General features: G+C 39.2%; 1 protein-coding gene across 3 annotated transcripts in view; it reads right to left on the reverse strand.

Moving 5' to 3' along the window:
• The window catches only part of LOC126259193 (TP53-binding protein 1-like), a 359964-nt gene that overhangs the window by 90405 nt on the left and 248567 nt on the right, over positions 1-20992 (reverse strand). For all 3 annotated transcript variants that reach the window (XM_049955782.1, XM_049955783.1, XM_049955781.1), the window contains one exon: positions 19910-20076. In XM_049955782.1, the coding sequence (XP_049811739.1) occupies positions 19910-20076 (167 nt within the window). The remainder of the gene's footprint in view (positions 1-19909; positions 20077-20992) is intronic.

Raw genomic sequence — 20992 nt, forward strand, 5'->3', positions numbered from 1 at the left:
GATATGTTGTTGGCATCACAATTCCCAGGAGAAAATAGAAGATAGTTACACATAGTTTTCTAGAGATTTGATGACTACAGAATACTTATAAATCCAGCACATATCTACCAGCTGAGCACATCAACACAGTTACAAGTTACCTGACCCCAAAATCAGTGTGCAAAGTGAGTCACTACCTGGGAACGATACAACTTTTACGTTCGTTTTTTAAGTCGAGCTGCTGAAGGCCAGACGACCCACATACCATCCTCACTGGCCCCAATGTGAGTGATTTTCCACCTGTCACTTGGACTGATGAACTGCAGGCAGCACTTGAAGCCTGCCAGATGAGCCTCAAGCAAGCTACCCTCCTTTCTGCATCCAAGCCCCAATGCCCTATTAGCACTTTTATCAGATGTCTCATCCCATGCTGTAGGTGCCGTGCTACAACAGAACGTAAATGGGCACTGGCAGCCTTTTGGTTTCTTCTCTAAGAAGTTCACAGAGAATCAGTACTCTTGGCCACCTTTTTCCACATGAGTGTTAGAAGCCTATGAAGCAATTTGGTACTTCAAATTCATGGTGTAACAGCATGCCCTCATTATATGCACAGACCATCAACCAACAACTTTCGCATTTTCATAGTCAGGAAATAACTACCCTCAAAGTAAATCAACTACCTTAGTTTTATTTCACAATTTATAATTGTCATTTGGTATGTTAGTGGTCCGAAAAACATGGGTGCAGACACTTTGTCTAGAGTGGAAACCATTTCTTCACCTGTGAAACTGGCCTAACTGGCAGCAGCACAAAATGATGGTGAAGAGTTAAAGGACCTGCTGAAAGGAATGACGGTTCTGCACTAACATCTCCCAGGCGCTGAGGAACCGAGATAATCCAACAAATCAGCAGCCCGAGAGTGGCCATATGTACCTGCTCTCCTGTGACACATGTTTTTCAATTCTCTACAGGGACCCAGCCATATGCGAATTCGCGCTATAAGGGCACTAGTAATGTAGCGCTTTATGTGTCCCAATATAAAGGCCTGCTGTACATGAACTCAGACCTGCAATGCCTATCAAAAGTTCAAAGTAACATGGCTCTAAGAGCTCCACTCAGAAGTTTTGACATCCCAGTTGCACGATTCTCACACATTTACCTGGACTTGGTAGGACCATTCCCAGTTACATGTAATAATCTATTCTGTCTCGCAGTGATTGACAAGTACATCAGGTGGCCGGAGGTATTCCCACTCGACACGCAAACCCCTGAGAATGTGGCGCACACCTTCACCGACGGTTGGATTCAGGTTTTGGCTGTCCCCCAGCAAGTGATTTCTAACCAGGATAGGCAGTGGGAGGCAGATGTCTGTTGCGCAATGGCCCAATCTTACAGGACACACCTGAAAAGGACTTCACTATACCACACAGCTTCAAACGGCATTGTGGAGTACCTATGCTGTTCCTGGAAGCCAGCTATAATGAGCCACAGAACGGATTCATGAACTGATGCTCTACTGGTAGAGCTGCTGGGATTGTGTGGTGCACTTAAAGAAGACGTGCATGCCTCCCCAGTGGAGGTAGTGTATGGTGAACCTCTGAGTCTACCAAGAGAGTTGTCCAAACAACCATCTCCTGCATTCTATTCAAGACTTCCTCATGGAACTCCAGAAGAAAATAGAGGCCATGTGACCAAATGGTACAACATGGCACAGAAAACAGGCTACCTTCACTGTCAAACACCTGGTAACAACAGATATGTTTTCCACAAACGTGGCCCACTGCACAGGGCACTGGAAGTGTCCTATCAAGGTCCATACCCTCTTATAGAATTGAAATGATACAGCTCTCAGTCTCCAGATTAAAGGAGTGGACACATTACTGTCCATTGAACAGTGCGAGTCAGCCTATCAAAGTGCAGCAGACACCACCAAAATGCAGGCCACCACTGGACGCAGAATGTCACCACACTGCAGACACCAACACTGCAACATCTCCTGAACAATGCTGTCTGTATGGATGCTGACAAGCTACCACCCATCCTGATGCAGCAGTCACCTTGAAACACCAGCCGATCCAGCATCATCCAACAGAAACGCATTGCGGAAGAAGGTGCAGTTCCGTTTCGATCCAGCTGACATTCATACTTCAAGTCAGTATTTTTTTTTCTTTTCCTTGTAGGGGTGTGGTGAGGCGACTTCAGCCTACAGGCCAATTCACCACTATCTGTTGACAACATTGCGAACAACCTACGTAGGGAAGATTGCCATCTCCAGCAGTCAGTATACCTCCATCTGTCAAGGCATGAGAATCGGTGTGCGAGCTGTTACCTGATGAATGTTACATAGCAATAACAAGTGGAACTATAATAGTACATGTGATATCAGTTGTGTAACTTCTTGTTGCACTGAATAACAAAATGTCATTATCTTAAGGTGAATCAACCATTTGTTAAGTAACCACATGCAGAAAAACCTGTGACTTTGTTTTAGTCATACATCAGTCAAAGTATTGGGTAAATCATTTTCACTTATGAACTTGCTTGGAGCAAAGATCACTTGCTGGAATTAGTGCCATTATATAGTCTTTAACAACTAGGAATATGTTTTCAAGTATACCACAATCGTATTGTGTTTTCAGGTATTTCACAATTTTACGTCTGTTGCTCTGACTGAATTGATGAAAATGATACTCACATTTTCTTTTTGTTCACACTCTCCACAGTTTCACCATGCTCACATAGCTCAACATACTTTTACTACAATAGATCTTGAAGATCACATTAAGTTGCTATTTGAAAAATTGCCTGAATTGTCAGCTGCCTCTCAATTACTGACAATAATTTACTATTACTGTCCCCATGCTCCAATGCCAACAACTTACTGCTTGACAAATCTCATCTGTCTGTCTTGTAGAACACACAAAATAATTTGTTGCAAATACTATACTACCACAAGAATGAATCCACAGAGTGGCAAGTGTCACAATCTAGAGAGTGTAAATGGAAAGATGGTTAGAAATGACAGTGTAACTCAGTTTAACAATTGTGCGTAATATAAAAGTAGTAAGTTCCAAGTTTAATGTTCTGGTCACTGTTTTACTACCTCAGCTGGATAAAATAGGGAAGAATATCAAATGCAACCTCACTGAAGGAATTATCTCAACATTTGTCTTGACTAATTTTGGGAAACCCGAGAAAACTTAAATTAGGATAATCATATGCAGAGTTTTAAGATTCCTACTTTAGACACTTTTTACCACCTGAATAAACTTCATACAAAAGAAGAAATGGGCAATCATCCTATCAAAACAGTTTTCACTGCTTTCTCCTGAAGAGATTTAGGAAATTACAAGACAATCCAAATAAAATGGCTCACAAAATTTCAAAATTACCTAAATGTCTCAACAACTGCATTAGTTCACTTACTGAGATGAAAGAAAATGGTCAATTAGTGATGGGTTAACCTGAACTTTCCTAATAATAGAAGATACCACTCTGAATATGAACTTCACAGAGTTAAAGAAGTATAACATACTTAGCATTTGGTGTATCCTGCAAACTATTGCATCACCTCATAAGGTGAATTTTATTTACATACAATACACAGAGTATTCATCTAAACTGTAAAAGGTTAGTATCACATGAGGATTAGAACTGGTATGGAACAGCCTGATATTTGCAGTGTTCTTATCATCAAGGCCAAGACAAAACTTGACTAACGCCCTATCAAAGCTGCAGCAATGACTGTCTTGTGTAAGGAAGTCCATCAAAAAAATACAAGAAAATTTAATAAATTTTATTACATATCATGAGAAGCAGTGAATGGCAAAATCACAAAGGGTAGGCCAATATTAGTCAATTGTTGTCCCGAGTTTCCCGATATTTTCATTCAAGAAAAAGACAAATGCCTAATTTTGCAGTAATTTTGTTAAAAATTTCTACTTTTGTGTTGCATCATTAAAACTGCTACTCTCAAATTTAGTGTATTATCATTTAAATGAAACTGACATGTCACTAATTATGCTAACTGTAGAACATATGACACGATGCATATCTGTAGACTACCTCGAGCAAATAAATCAGAAATAATTACCATGTTGTGGAAACAGCTGTGCGGAAACACTGTCCAGTCCCCAGAAACACTGTACAATCCCCACAGCAAGTGAAACACTTTGGCGTATCATATAACAAGGATTCCATGAAGTACAGTCTCTGGTTGAAAGCAATATTAATAGAAACTCCTCAGCTGGATTGCTAAGCCTAAAACACCTGATTTTTCTCTATTAAGGATGACTTCCTCAGCATTTGAAGACATGCCTTTTTCACAATGCTTTTTTGCATTACCTACTAGAAATATAAGAGTATCTCACCTGCCACCTGTGCCATACCAATAGCCTCCATCTCCACTGTGTATGTCACTGTGATGTTTAGCCTTAAGTCTGAGCTAGTCCTCCATATTTATGACTCCTGGGGAGAGCATGTCCCAGTATTTTAAAGCATCCAGTAAATAAAGATTATGAAATACTATCAAGGACCAAACTATGATCAAGTAAAACAAAGACATAGAAAAACAAAAGCAAATGAATGGTCTTGTGTGGTCTAGTGTCACAGAATAAATTACAAAAAAAGCCTGACTTCACCAAAAATACAGAACAAGGACCAAAAATACAGAACAAGGAACTGCACGTAAAAAGTGCATGAGCAAAGAAAAAGTAAAAAAGTTGGCATACTTTCATTCAGACACTTGAAACTGATGTTAGAGGATACCAAAGACTACTTTAAACCCATCACTATCAGAGACATTAAAAGAATAAGAAAAGGGATGGACATTAATTGAGGAAGAATCATTGGTTTACTTAAGAAAGGACAAACGCCGATTACATGGACAGAAACAGAAAATGCTCTAAATTAAATAAAAGAAGGGAAGCCTCCTGCAGAGGATCAGTTAATTGCAGATGTTAAAAAGCAGTCAGGATCAACGGAATATGAGAACTGCATGGAATTCTGAGAGTAATATGGAGAGAATGGGGTACCCAGTGGCTGGAAAAAAGGAATTGTGTATCAACTATTGAAGGGTTGCTTTACTGTCACAAAGCCAAAAGATATTGGAAAAACTTGAGAGGTATTACGGAACCTCCAGCATGGATTTAGGATTATCAGAACCTTATACTCATACAAATAATGAAAAAATATTGTGAGAAAGTAAAAGACCTCATAATAGTACAAATGTGAAGGACAATCAAACAATTTAAAATCAGAGATGGTTGAATAGTCTATGTTAAACTGAGTGACAGTCCAAATCCGCAACAGCTGTTTATTGTATTTTCACTGTATGATGACTGGTTTCATACCTTGGAAGTATATCTTCAGGTCACATAAAACTAATACTTAATCTGCCACAACTTCCAGTGTGCAAGTGTACATAAAAACATGCCACTCCTTGGTAAAACCTTGGATGAAGGATGAAACGGTAGATGGGCAACCGATCAGAACCATGCATGATCAGTACAACACCTCCAAAACTCTGTCGAAAGACGAGCCTGGACAGCACACAACAATCCATGTATGATAAGAAGAAACCATTGTCATAATCCGTGGGGGAAACAAAGAATTAAAAGACACACAATCCTTGGAAGTTCTCAGCATACTAAAATATATTGGCAGTCATAAAACAGAACTGCACATATAACGCTAGCCACACAGTGCTCTAAATTGTCATTCTATTTTATGCTTGTCAATATATTTAAGAATGTTGATGACTTCCAAGAAGTGTGTGTCTCTTAATTCTTTGTTCCCCATGGATTTTGACAATGGTTTCATGCTATCGTAGGTGGACTGTCATGTGCCATCTGGGCTTGACTTTTGACAGAGTTTTGGGGGTATTTTACTGATCATGCATGGTACGGATCAGATGCCCATCTGCCATTTCATCCATGGTTTTGCCAAGGAGTGACGTTTTTATGCGCACTTGCACCTGCCACGTCGTGGCACATGAAGTATCAATTTTATATGACCTGAAGATATACCTCCAAGGTATGAAACTAGTCATCATACAGTTAAAATGCAACAAACAGCTGTTGCAGATCTGGACTGTCACTTAGTTTAATGTAGACTATTTTACCATCTCTGATTTTAAATTGGTTGTCCTTCACTTTTATATACAAGTTCTTTGGCTGCAGTTGCCCAACCTATAATGTTATTTGCCTGGTAAAAGTGTTTCTATATTTGGAAAAGGCATTACATGATGAATGGTTGTGCCCCCCACTCGCAGCTCAAAAACATGACTATAAATTCTGGGCCCCCTTTTACTAGCTAGTGATTGACTTCTGATGAGATATCCTGCATTTTTGGACAAAATGTCAGTTCATAGCTCTGTACATCACTCATGGCCTTGCAGCTTATAAATTTTAACTCAAGTAAACACAAGCTGTGAAAGCCTTCACTGTATAATTATACAACGTAACTGTGGAGATGAAAAAGATTCCCTCCCCCCCCCCCCCCCCCAGTGTTTTGCCAAAACTAAAATACATATATCGTTCTGCTGACATCACACACCACATTTATTTACATTATTTGGAAAAAAAATAAACATTTATGTTAAATCTGAAAAATGAATTTTCAGTCTGCAGCAGAGCTTTGCGAACAAATGCTGTAATGACAGAATTATCCAGGTATGACTCTACATCTACATCTATACTTCACAAGCCATATAATGGTATGTGGCAGAGGGTACTTCTGATACCAATAACTGATGGCCCCTTCCTCGTTCCACTTGTGAATCATGTATGGGAAGAACCGTTACATCCTTAACTAAAAAGACAGGTCTTGTGAACAATACCGAGAATTAGTTAGAGTAAAAGACGGAACTTTGGGTGTGGCAGAAGAAGCCACAAGGGCTACACGTGCTAGGCTACTGCTGCCGACTTGGGTGGCCTATTACGGAAAAGTCATGCACTTGGAGTACAGGAGCCCAGAAGAGCGATTCGGGTGGCCTACAGAGATACTGGATAGCTTACTTGACAGAATTAATTATGTGTAGATCTTAGACAGTTAAGATAAAATATGTGGCAGAATTAATGAAGCAAGGTGCTTAGGCATTATTTACAAGACCGAGAGGAGAGAGGGCCCTGCTGTGGAGGCTACAATACATCACGAGAAGCCAATGGAAGCCTTAGGACAAATTCAGTGGCCTTATGTGGAAAGACTTCTTAACCACTCCAGACAGCCTCTGAAAGATAACTGAAAATAACAAATTAATACAGCCAAATGGCTCTGAGCACTATGGGACTTAACATCTGAGGTCATCGGTCCCCTGGAACTTAGAACTACTTAAACCTAACTAACCACACACATCCATGCCCGAGGCAGGATTCAAATCTGCCACCGTAGCAGTCGCGCGGTTCCGGACTGAAGCGCCTAGAACCGCTCGGCCACCGTGGCCGGCAATTTAATACAGCCAATAGGCAATGTGATGCCTTAGATGCTATGACATTTCAGGGACTCACGGGATCTTAGGACAAAGGGGAACCAAATAGCAGGACTGGGCAGATGGAACAGAGATAGATAGTTACTGTCTCTTCTGTGAAAGAACCTGGCTTCAGCAAAGAGGCAACTCAGCTAGGAAGGTTCAGAATAGACTTCAAGGTTAATTATTCTTTCTGAGTGCTTAATCTCCACATTATGCTCCATCTCCTACATCCGCACCATGCAATTTACATCAGATTGTCAAGCCTCCCTTTTGTCTCTGTCGGCTGACTGAATTCCTTGAAGCACAAACCCCTGTCGCTCAATCCCAGGCAAAACTCATTCACACCATAAACAAATGATTGTTGCTAAGACTCTGTATTAGATCTAATTTCTTGAATTTTCTCTTCATGGTCATTTCGTCAGATGTATGTGGGAGGAAATAATATGCTGTCCATCTGTTCCCAGAAAGTGCTCAGTCAGTGATGCATAACGTCTCTCTTGTAATGTCTGCCACTGGAGTTTGTCGAGCATCTCTGTTTCATTCTCATGCTGACAAAACAAACCTGTGATGAAACATGACACACTTTGTCACATCTTCTCAATCTCCTCCATCAGTCCTACCTGTTATGTTACCAATACTGATGACGAGTTCCCACAAAGTGGTTGAAAAAGCACCTTGTAAGCCACTTCCTTCGTGAATGAGTTACATTTCCTTAAGATTTTTCTGATGAACCTCAGTCACGCATATGCTTTTCCTACTATTTGTTTTATGTGCTCATTCCACTTCAGGATGCTCTTGATAATTACTTCTAGATATTTTATGGTGGATATCGTTTCCAGTAAGTTGTCATCAGTTGTTATTGTGCACTAGTGGACTTCTTTTCCTGTGCATGTGGAATATGTTACATTTATTTACATTCAGCATCAACTGCCAGAGCCTGCACCATTCATTGATCCTCTGCAGATCATTCTGCATATTGAAATTGTCTTCTAGCATTGCTACTTTCTTGTAGATAACGGCATCATCTGCGAAAAGCCTTAAAGAACTCCTGACGCTTTCTAATCGAACATTGATGTACATTGTTAACAGCAATGGACCTATCACTTCCTTGGGACATTATTTTTACATCTGTTGATTTTGTTCCATTACAAGCAACTTGTTGAGTTCTATCTGTATCAAATGCTGCAGCAAATCCAGCCTGAAACTCATTACACTCATATAATTTTCACTGAAAAGTGCAGGACAGTGTCAAATGTCTTCCTGAAGTCAAGGAACATGGCATCAGCATGAGTGCTATTGTCTACATTGCTATGGATATAATGGAGGAACAAAGCAAACTGAGTTTTGCAAGCTCTTTGCTTGTGAAACACATGTTGATTTTTATAATGGAAATTTTCGTTCTCCAAAAACTTCACAATTCTAGGGCAAAAAATATGTTCCATAATTCTACAACAGAGTGATATCAATGATATAGGCCTATAATTCCGTACGTGCATCTTTCCCACAACACTTCTTCAAAACGGGAATGACTGGTGCTTTTTCCAGTCACTAGGTACCATTTGTTGCTCCAGCCATCTACAATAAACTGGTGCTGGAAGGGGAGCAAGTTCTTTCTCATAACCTTTTGTAAAATCTTACAGGCCTCTCATCTGGTCCTGATGCCCTTCCATTATTACGTGATTATAGTTGTTTTTCCATTATCTCCCCTTTTGACAGTCATACAATGATTGAAAGGAGGGACTATGTTACAATCTTCTGCTGTGAAACAATTTTGGATAAATGATTTCAATATTTCGGCCTTCTCTCTGTTATCCTCCATTTTGGTGTCAGTACGGTCACTGAATGAATGAACAGATAAATTTTAACCGCTTACTGATTTTATGCAAGACCACAATCTGATGATTTTTACTAAGATTGGTCAACAAAATTTTACTTTCAGTCACTGAATGCTTCTCTCACTGTTCTCCTTATGCTCATTTTCGCTTGGTTTAGCTTTCGTTTTGTCAGCTAGGTTTTGACTTCTCTTTAGCCTGTGATGAAACTCAGTTTGTTTACACAGAAATTTTCTAACATGGCTATTAAACCATGGTGGGTCTTTCCCATTTCTTAACATCTTGTGCAGAACACACTTGTCTAAGGTGTATTGAACAATGCTTTTTAATTTTTTCCATTTGGGCTCTACATTTTCATCTTCAGTAGCAAATATTAGATGCTGATTACTTAGATACTCTGCAATATGTATGCTGACACTCCTGTCACATTTCCAAATTTCTTAACATCCCTTCTAAAACCTGTAGTAATAATTGCTATCACAACCTTATTATAACTGATACCTTCTTCTGTGTTAACTGATTCATTCAGATTGGGTCTGTTTATTGCTAGGATGTCTAAGACATTATTTCAAGAGGTGGTTCCCTGATTATCTGCTTGAAGTAATTTTCAGACAAGATATTCAGAATAATGTCACACACATCTTTGTCTCTTGTACCAATTTGAATATCATGACTCTCGCAATCCATGCCTGGCAAGTTAAAGTCACCCCCTATCACAACAGCATCATCAGGAAAATTATTAACAATATTCTGCAAGTTCACTCTGAAGCGCTCTACCACTACAGCTCCTGACTCAGCAGGTCTATAAAAGCATCCGAGTACCATTTTCGACCAGCCTTTGATGCTTATCTTCACCCAGATTAATTCACACTAGGAATCCGGAAAATCTGGTAATTCCTTGCTGCAATAAATACACGATCAGCATTGGTCATTGACCTATCCTTATGATAAATATTCCAATCTGAACTTAGGATTTCATTGCTATTAACTTCCAGTTTCAAACAACTTTCTGTTTCTACTGCTATTTGGGAATTATTACTTTCAATAAGCCATACTAATTCTTTAACCTTTCCTTGGATGTTCTTGCACATTAGTAATATCATGTTAATCTAATCTATATCTGATCTGCAAGGATGGGACTTTGATTTCTGCAGGCAACTCTTCTCTGATCCCAAGGAGAGGGAGGATGTTCTCTGTCTTCAAAACCTACATGTGCATGCCGCATGTACTCTGCTACCCTAATAGCCGTGTTCTGTGTGTAGTGCACATATTAAGGGGAAGCCTACAATTTTACATTTGATAGAAGACATTGTCTGCTCCAAACCAGAGGACTGTGATCGGCCCTAGGTATGATGCTACAAATAGTTAAGTTAACCCACACACTGTGATGCTAGTTACCTCCACCAAATCAGGCATCCACCAAGAGAAACCAGGGATGATGTCAGAACCCAAGTGGCAGCATCACTCATGCTGACACGTGCCACTATTTGCAGACAGGTGCACCCGATGTGCTCAAGACTAGGCAGGAAAAGAGGCTGCTGGCCCAACAGGAGAGGCATCCCATGCTGGCTTGGAAGTATTACCAGTACTGGGTAGCACCTCAGACCTGTTGGGGAGGCAGTAGAAGCCAGCTGTGCAGCCCTTTCCCTCTTTTGCCTTGTGACACAAGAACCCATTACTGGCTACCACTTACTCTCGAACGAGGACAGACTGGACAGACATTGTGTATCGGAAGATGCAGTGACAACCATGTCACCCAGGGATTCCAACGACACCACAGGTGTCACAGGTCTCGACACTGGTGTCCCAATGCAGCTGCAGCTTTGAGCAGTAGCCTGAAGACTATCAACTGTGGCCAATGTAGCTTCCAACTGTTTATGGACAGCAGTCAATTTTCCTTGTGTCTGCTTACAGCAAGCACAGTTCCTGGCCATTCATACTATGTAAAGAACCTGAATAAGGTCTCAAAAAATACAAGCCAAGTGATCAGGGGTAACTTAGAAAGTACTAACAGATCCCTGCAAAAGAGAAAATTCCTTGCCTGTGATGTTACTGAGGTTGGAATGTACGCAAAATACATAGAGAAGAATAAACAAACAGTAAACTCTGGTCTGCAGAGTTCTCCCTATAGCCTGAGACAGCAAGCTCTTAAAACAGAAAAATATTTCTCTACTGAAAATCAATGAATCGACAAGTACTCACACCTGACTCCCCTCCCCCACACAGCTTTACTTCTGTCAGTATCTCATCTCCTACCTGCCAAACTTCTGTGAAGTTTGGAAGGTAGCAGATGAGGTACTGAAGGATGTAATGCTGTAAGGGTAGGTCATGAGTCGTGCTTGGATAGCTCAGTCTATCAAGCACTGTCCATCGAGCACTTGCCCTTGAAAAGTAAAGATCCCAGGCTTTAGTCCTAGTCTGGCATATCGTTTGAACTATGTTAATCCCATTAAATTTACTCAATTACAGAAAAATAGCTTTGTAATCATACATTTAAGAGTTTTATAAAACAAAATAAAGTTATCTTCTGAGACGTGTCACTAATCCATCAATATTTCATTATAGTGTGAAAACAGCAATCTGGAGTCATGTTGGCTTCAGCATACTGCAGACAGTTGACAATGTCTGCCCGCATCTCGTGGTCGTGCGGTAGCGTTCTCGCTTCCCACGCCCGGGTTCCCGGGTTCGATTCCCGGCGGGGTCAGGGATTTTCTCTGCCTCGTGATGGCTGGGTGTTGTGTGCTGTCCTTAGGTTAGTTAGGTTTAAGTAGTTCTAAGTTCTAGGGGACTGATGACCATGGATGTTAAGTCCCATAGTGCTCAGAGCCATTTGACAATGTCTGTTTTTACTGCTGGGATGGAAAGTTGCTTTTCTACTATCCCCCCCCCCCCCCCCCCCCTCAAAACCTTGCTGGTTTCATCAATGAAAACTCATTCTGCCACATTGATATTGACATCTTCAAATTCTTAACTTGAACTCAAAGTAATATTTTTATTCACTGATGTCATAGTCCTTGATACTTTTGCCCAACAAACCATACCAATGTTTTGGAAATATCCATAATGCTATGCAGCAATTAAATGGCCTACTTTCTTAGAATGGGACTATAAATGCAAGTATGAAATATGAAACTTTAGTTTCACAAACGTGTAAATCAACATGTCATCTACCATGTCTGCTTCTATCGGCATTAACAGCACACAATACATGATATCACGCAAACATCACTGTTGTCATATTTTATTCAATATGATTTCTACTTTTTGTGAATGTAGTGATAGCCTGATCTCCAGAATAGCTTGAGGTCTTGGTTATACTGAAAGGCGATAATTTGATAGAGTGTTGACAAAGCTAATGAACACAATTCCAAAAGAGGCAGTACTATGTGCCATAGCAGTAATGTTCTAGGAATGTTTAAACTCAAGGTAGGAAAATGCAGACAACTGTGGCTGAAATTTAGAACAATAGTTGACCAAGCACTGTAAAGATATGTACCAAATAGAACAGTTGGTGATGGGTGGCATCCTCCATGATATACAGTTTTTGTAAATAAGTACCTAAAGGAGCAGCGAGTAGTGCACAACAGATTAAAAGAAAGCATAAGAGTATCAATAGATGATAAATGAAATGTTAAACACAATCAAAAGACAATGACTGAAGCTTTTAAAGACTTCTGCATCAGAATCTGATTGAAAATGTCACACAAAATGCAAAACATTCTGGTAATGTATAAATGTTGTCAGCAGCACCTAAGTTAACACCCAGGTGCCCTTGGATGACACAAGAACTGAAACAGCAAAAGTGATTAACCCTGTTTTCAAATTCCTTTACAAAGGTAGATACAGGAGTATTGTTAACGCTTAATTCTCGCACCACTGCAAACCCGAGTGACATAACATTTAGTGTCAGTGATATTGAGAAACAGCTAAATCACTAAATTTAAACAAAGCTCCAGGGGCAAATAAAATTCCTATCAGATTCTATGCAGAATTTGTGGTTGAATTAGCTGCTCTTTGATCCATAAGATACTATAGATACCCTGAACAAAAAAACTGCTCCAAGTACTTTGATGAAAACACAGCTCACACCCATCTGTAAGAAGGGTAGCGGAAGTGATTCACAAAATTATCAGCCAACATCTTTGACATTTATTTGATGTCAAATCTTGGAATATATTCTGAGCTCACGCATGATGAGGTTGAACAAACAGAATGAGATCCTGCATGCCAACCAGTATGGCTTCTGTAAACTTATCAAAAGAAATTTGTGACTAGATTGAGGATTTTTTAGCAGGGACAGCACAGCATGCTATCTTGGTCGAAGACCCACATCATCTATAGAAGTAAATTCATACGTGCCCCAGGCAAGTGTGCTGTGGCCCTTGCTGTTCCTGTTGCATATTAATGATCTCGCAGACAATATAAATAGTAAGCTCAAACTTTGCAGTTATCTATAATGATGCACTGTCTGAAATAGCTGCACACACATTCAATCACACCTTGCTAATATTTCAAACGGATGCAAAGACTGACAACTGGCTTTAAACCTTCAGAAATGTAAAATTATGCATTTCACAAAATGCAAAAAACATGCTGCCCTATGATCGCGTTATCAATGGGTCACAAGTGGAATCAGCCAACTCATAAAAAACCCTGGCAGCCTGAATTTGTAGGGAGATGAAATGGAATGATAACATTTGCTGAATTGTAGGTAAAGCAAGCAGCAGGCTTTGGTATACTGGTGGGATACAGGGAAAAATTGAATCAGTCTACAAATTGCTTACAAAACACTCGAGCAAACCATTCTGGACTACTGTTCATCCATGTGGAATATACAGAAGGTCAGCACACATGGTCTTGAACTTGTCTGATGCAGAGAGGTGTGTCACTGGCAAATTTTGGAAGATAGACACCAACCATCCTTTGAACTTTTCTTACAAAGTTTCAGTAATGAGCATTCAGTGAGGAATTTAGTAATATGCTACAATTCCCTATATGTTGCTGGTTGCTGCTGTAGTGACTCTGTGGACAAGTATATACTAATTACAGTGTACATAAAGGCATTAAAACCATTATCTTTCCTGCACTCCACATGGGAATGTATGAGGGAAAGTGCCATACTTACCCGCTTATAAGGCGAGGTTTTTTTCCCAATCTATCATTTGGAACACACAAGGTGGTCATCTTATTGTCACAGATTAAACTGCTGCTGCTGAGATTAACATTTTTACATTGTTTCATTGAGTATGCAGGAATCGCCTTACATTTAGACATGAAACGTTGGCTACTGAAGTCTCGTGCAGATTTATTTTGAAGAATTCAGAAAGGCAGGCTGGGCAAGTGATAGTCGCCTTCGAATAGGCTCAAGGTTTCGTGACATGCCGACGTGCTCGGAACAGTTTTTTACATTGCTTGAACAGTCATGTGACATTTGACTCGTGCAGCACTAGTGCAAGGAGTAAGCGATGAACAATTAACTAGGCACCATAACAATCTATTGCTCTGCTTAAAATTTGACAATCTTATGAAACATGGGAGGAAACAGGACCAAATTCTATCATATTACAGACTCTTGTTGTATTTAAACAAGTTTGCACTAAAAAATCTCCTACATGCACGGATATCGTGTACAAACATTTTGCTGCTTTTTAAGTAAACGTAATGTCCTCCAAAAAACATTACTTGATTCTGAACCTAGATCAATACTTTGATTGGAAGAGACAGTAATGACTTACTGTGTGGATTGCAAATGAGAAGTCTGGTTGCTGTTGACATAATAGATTACCATGTAAAAATGTTACCAGCTTTTAATCAGATTTAGAGCACGATGCTGACATTCGGATGAAACAAGAAGGAAAATTTATCATGAATGAATTGTCTAACAAATGAAATAAATCATATTAAACTGACTGTAATGGTTGTCGCGAAAATAAATTACAGCAGCAACACCCATTGTGGAGATAGTACCAACACACACCAGTAGATGGCAGCACAAGCGCAAGTTTGAGAATTGGACTGAATCATGACTGCGATCTTTTATTTATATTCAGTTGCTGTTGTTACATATGACTTGCAGCAAGAAAATATTGCAGTCTGTGTTTCACAGTTGCTCAAGCATAGCACACAGCACTATGAAACGGTTGGAGGGCGAACAGTGACACCAGCTTGTCTGAGAACTAGATGAGTGCAGAAGTGAAGTAGTGAGCAGGCAGCAAATTACGCCATGTCGCCAACCATGGGAATTTATACCACGTACTTTGGTTTTTTAGGAACATCTACCACATTTAAATCGCAGTTTGCCTTAATCCATTTGTAGCCAAAATTGAACTGACTTTAAAATTGGACAAATGCTCAACTCAACAGTGGTGTACTTATGTGTTTGTGATGCAATGTTGTCAATGCTCACCATGATGCATGACAGGAATGAAAGGGTGTGTGTCAATTGCTGGTTCTATGCAGCCAATGAAAAAGCAGTGGGCAGACAATATGTTTGGAAGAAAAAAATATTGGAACATTCTCACATCAGCACAGAAGCAAAATCCGACATGTATTTGAATAAAAACAGTTGTGTTCTGGTGTCCCACAGCAGCCACAACCTCAGAAATCATGTCATATTCAGAAGAAACAGCCAAATACTTCCAACAACAAAGATAGATATTTCACAGCTGTGCTATGACGACGATGATGATGATGATTACAAAGAGTGGTATCACAGATGACAGGGTTTGTAAGTGAAAAATGTAGATTTATTTTTGTTCATTTTAGTTCTCCTTATATTACCAAAATGCAGACAATCAATAAACGGCATACATTTCGAATAGGTACAACGTTAACTTTTTAGGCAGATACTTTATGTCAGTAAAACAGTTTGTAATTTTGGTTACTCAGAATATGTTACAAATAAATTTTTCTCAGAAGCCTCTTCAAAAAAAGGAGTCATCTTATACTTGGGTAAAAACAATATGCAATGTGAGGAATTGTGGAATATACCCTCTGCCACACACATCACAGATGTTTCTAAGTATAGATGTAGATGTAAATTTTTCTATCATATGTGACAACATTGATGTTTGTATGATGTCATGTATCCCATGCTGTGATTAACTAATAGCAGCAGGTACCATGTTAATTTACATTTTTGCAATTATCAAGTGCTATATGTACAGGTTCTCATATTTATACCTATTTTCTATGGAAATGTTCAATTTAATTAGTGCATCACACTAAAGATCGCTCCACAATGCATCATTCTTGGTACAATTTGTTGTGCAAAAGAGTCAGAAAACGTAATAACAGCAAATAATAAAATTGATATTGGGACAGAGTTTTGTTGGAAGTAGTGTATTTCCATCTGATACAACATCTAGGGCAAAAATTCTTAACAAGGGAAATGAATTGTTATTTAAGGTTACAGGCACATCGCAGCTTTGAGAAAGAAGGTTCAAGATCCAATTTCAACATCAAATAACTATCAGCTATTGAGAAACTGCAGAAAGAATGAGTTTGGTACTAAGTGTACATGGTGGCAGCCAGTCAAGTAATATTTTAGGGAATTGGTTTAAAAAATTTATTTAAAAGGCCCAGTCAAATCTTTACAGGTATTCTCCCCGAGTAACTTACACGCCATACCCACGTGACACAAGCTGCTTGTCTTTCAAATCCGAGGCAGTTCTGTCCAGTTACAGCTGCTGACAAGAGATGCCTTGGGTCCTCTGCTGAAACTGCTAGTGAATTCACGCCACTGGTTTTAGCCAATAGCGTGTGTGAGATACCGATCACGTGTGTGGACACTGGAGTGGTCTGCAGTGCAGAACACAGTTGCTTCTCTCTCTTGTAATCCAGACTTCGAGCAGAACAAACGTCTTTTTGGAAGGCAGAGCCTCTGGCTCTGCTTTTCACACCCGGCCACCAACGTAATTTAACATGAACCGCTTCCCCTTCCGCTGCCCATTTCAATTAATTGCTCTACCTCCTACACTGGCCTAAACCTGTTAACTTGCAACCCTAGGCGCGCCCCTTGTACACCGTACATTGAAATACATCCTCTTTATTGTGTCTAATTTGCTGTTTTGCCATTTAACGGCAGCCCTGGATGCCCACTCTCTAATCCTGACCGCTCGACCTCCTGCACCCTGTCGTCACGAAGCATATGTAACAATTGCCTCCACCCTTTCCACCTTCTATACATTTACAAAAGCCAACGTGAGACAGAATGAAAGATGAGACGAGATGTCAGGATAAGAGAAGAGATACATAGCATAGGAAGAGATAGGAAGGAAACTGCAGTTGATTAAGCATAGCTGGATGGCAATTGCCAAGTGTGTACTGGACAGTCAGTTACCATCTGTTGTGTGCTGCTGCTGTGGCACAAGGAGATATATCCAAAACACAGAAATAGACATAAAAGATTTGTTGGATTACGAAAACTAGTCTGTAAACCATGAGTGACATTTAACTTTAGACAATTACAGATTTGAATGTAAAGTTGTACTGGAATATAAGAGGAATGTTCTTTTGGCAACATTAAAGTTATATCACCTGGAAAAGCTCAAGAAATCTGTTTATATGGTAACATGGAGGTCTACTTGTGAGATATGAACAGTGACAACAAAGTTGAGTTGTAAACAAGCTTTCTGAACTAATTCACTTGTGATTAATAGCTAGACAAACCCATTGACATTGTCCATAATGAAATTCTGTTTCTGCAATCTCTGTCACATACAGCATCTCGCACCATCCTCTATTCACCCCGCACACAAATGTAGCTCCTGCAGTGCTCCAGCATCCATGTGGCATCATTTTGGACACAATATTACCCTGATGTCTATTCACCCTCCACTCTTTACTCATATTTAGGTCATTAGACCCTTGAAGTAATGATCAAATTCCTATACCAAGGAAATATGTTCTTCCCTTAGAATTGCTTTACCTTTGATAACTGTAGTTACTTGGATATCAGAACCAGTGATACAATCCTAAATGAGATATATGGTATTTACCTGATTATAAGACAAAGTTTTTTCTTAAATCCGTCATTCGCAAAATACAGTGTTGTCTTACAGTTGCGTACTAAACTACTGCTGCTGAAGTCAAACTTTTACACTGTGTAATAGACTCATATACGGGTCTGTCACAAAATCGCTCACACTGGTGTTCGTACTCGTGATGCTGGTTCAATCGTGGAAAATGTCCAATTTGACTACAATTTGTTTTAATAGACTTTTATTTAATATATTTAATTCATTCTCTCACAGAGATTTGGTTCATCCTATTTTTTCCCTACTACTAATTCTTTTCCAACTCCTACAACAGTTATGTGGGCAAGGAGCACTACATTAGTAATGTGTGTATAAGCTGAGAATTTGGATTTGATGGGAGTCATGCTAGGGTAGTTCGGGCAACTACAATGATCACTGTGCCCGGATGGCTTAGTGGTCACAGCATCAGCCTAATAAGCAGGAGACCCAAGTGTAAATCCTGGTCTAGCACATATTTTCAACTTTCCCCATTGATTTAAATCAATGGCCACTCACAGCCAATGTCTGTAATCCCTTTGTGTCTTAATTTTCAGAAACCGCTTTATTTTTAATCTAATATACCAACCAGCCCTCTGCCAATTAGTTTAACATCATCTACCTGCGGGAAGACTTCTTTCACATACATCCCCTCTTGAAACCAAAAGATCAGTTAAAAACACTTTTGTGGCATTTCAATAGCAAACACTGCATCTTCCTGTAATTGCGCTTATCCCATTGAAGATGTGTCTCAACCTAATTGGTAACATATCCAACATTTTTAAATAGCTAGAAATTTTGCAGTAGAAGATATGAAACAACAATATGCTAACTTCTACATCTACATACATACTCCAAAAGTCAGCGTATAGTGTTTGTCAGGGGGTAGCCTGTAACACTACTAGTCATTTCCTTTCAAAAAGAGCAAGAGAAAATGACTGCTCCTTGTGAGCCCTGATTTTATAAAAACTGCTTCCTTAAAGAAAGTGCAAAGTATCTGTGAAATGATACAAACAAATTCAAAATACAGTGAAAAAAATCAAACGCATGATAACCTTTTTCCGTCATATAGAGTGCATTTGCCCACCTTGAATTTGTACCACAAGGTATCACAGATAACCAGAATTAAGAACTAAAACAACTGTGTGAAACAAGGCAGTAAAAACAGTTCATATTATGAAATACACAGGATTGGCTTCATCTCCACCACAACTCTCCCAATCTCACAGCACTGAAATGAAGCCGTTTATAGACAAAACAAAAATGACCACAGTTTCACATGCTTCCTACTCACCAGATTATCACTCTGTTTCCCAAAATGAAAAGGAATCCAAAATCATTTTTATGACACAAATAACTAAAAAAACACACAAAAGCAACATCTGCAAAACTAAACACTGTGGTCTTAACTAACACTTTCTTAAAAATGACAATTGGTCAGTTGATTCAGAATAGCATGTAGTCCAAACATCTAGCAGGAAAATCTGTCACTTCTGTCCTCCTGTCAGCAGGAAATAACTCTTACTATAAATCTCTCCTGGAGCAAGACAACTTGTCATTTCCTGAATTTTACTTGAATATAACTAACACAGAGACATATTTTTTTTATTACTCACTCAAATCAACATCAGCCAAGCGACCCGGCGTGCTCGGTGCAGGCAGCGTCACAGTGGCTCCTTCAAGCAACAATCGTGCTTGATCCTCAGTAAGAAAAATGTCACGTCGTGGCACAATTACTTCCCTATCATCTAACTCGACGCCATACTGTTCTTCATTATCCTGACTGAAGCAGGAATTCACTTATTAATTTTACTGCCTCTCTGACAGAACATCTGATTAACATATAGTTACTTGACACATACTGTAAAATATTTTAGCTCAGGGAAGAATGAAGTGCACAACCATAAAACTCCCAAACAATTTCCTCAAATAAATGAAATATATTTACATACAAATTAATGTGATTTTTACTTGACAAATTATGTACCATAACTGAGTCCTTAGACGGCAGTAAGTTAATAAAAACACATCATATATGACCAGCAATATGTAACTAATTTAGATCCAAATGACTTTTGTAGAAATAATATGTTGCACATAATAATTAATAAAGTGAACTAATTTTTATAACATGCCTAACTCACTAAACACACACACACACACACACACACACACACACACACACACACACACACACACACACAAAGAGTACCGTATTTTACGGAAAATAAGATACAACTTAACTTTTTGAAAAAATTACATTTTTCCCATTTTTATTATTGCACTGCAAAGCCAGACTAAAAAAAAATTCTTAGTTTATAAAACCAAATTTATCTTCAAAATCCCTGAAATCATCATCTGAACATTCTTCTTCTTCCTCTTCCTCATCATTGTCCTCTTCATATATAAGATGGTTTACACTGCCATCAAGAGCATTACTTCTCTCACTCTGTACCGTGACTGTTTTATCCACTGACACACTTGTTTGATTGTAGGTTATTTAAGGCTCCCCTTAGTGTGAATTTATGATGGGTTTCATCTAGCATCCATTTGTTCCATTCCTCTCTCATATACACTTTTAATGGTTTATTTATCAAGACATCAAGAGGATGCAATTGTGACATACTGGTAAGTCCTACCAGAATAGCAGCAAGCTCTGTTTTCCCTTGTCAAAATTTCTCTTTTACAGAATTTTTGTA

Source organism: Schistocerca nitens, chromosome 5, assembly GCF_023898315.1.
Source record: "Schistocerca nitens isolate TAMUIC-IGC-003100 chromosome 5, iqSchNite1.1, whole genome shotgun sequence".
Classification (NCBI taxonomy): domain Eukaryota; kingdom Metazoa; phylum Arthropoda; class Insecta; order Orthoptera; family Acrididae; genus Schistocerca; species Schistocerca nitens.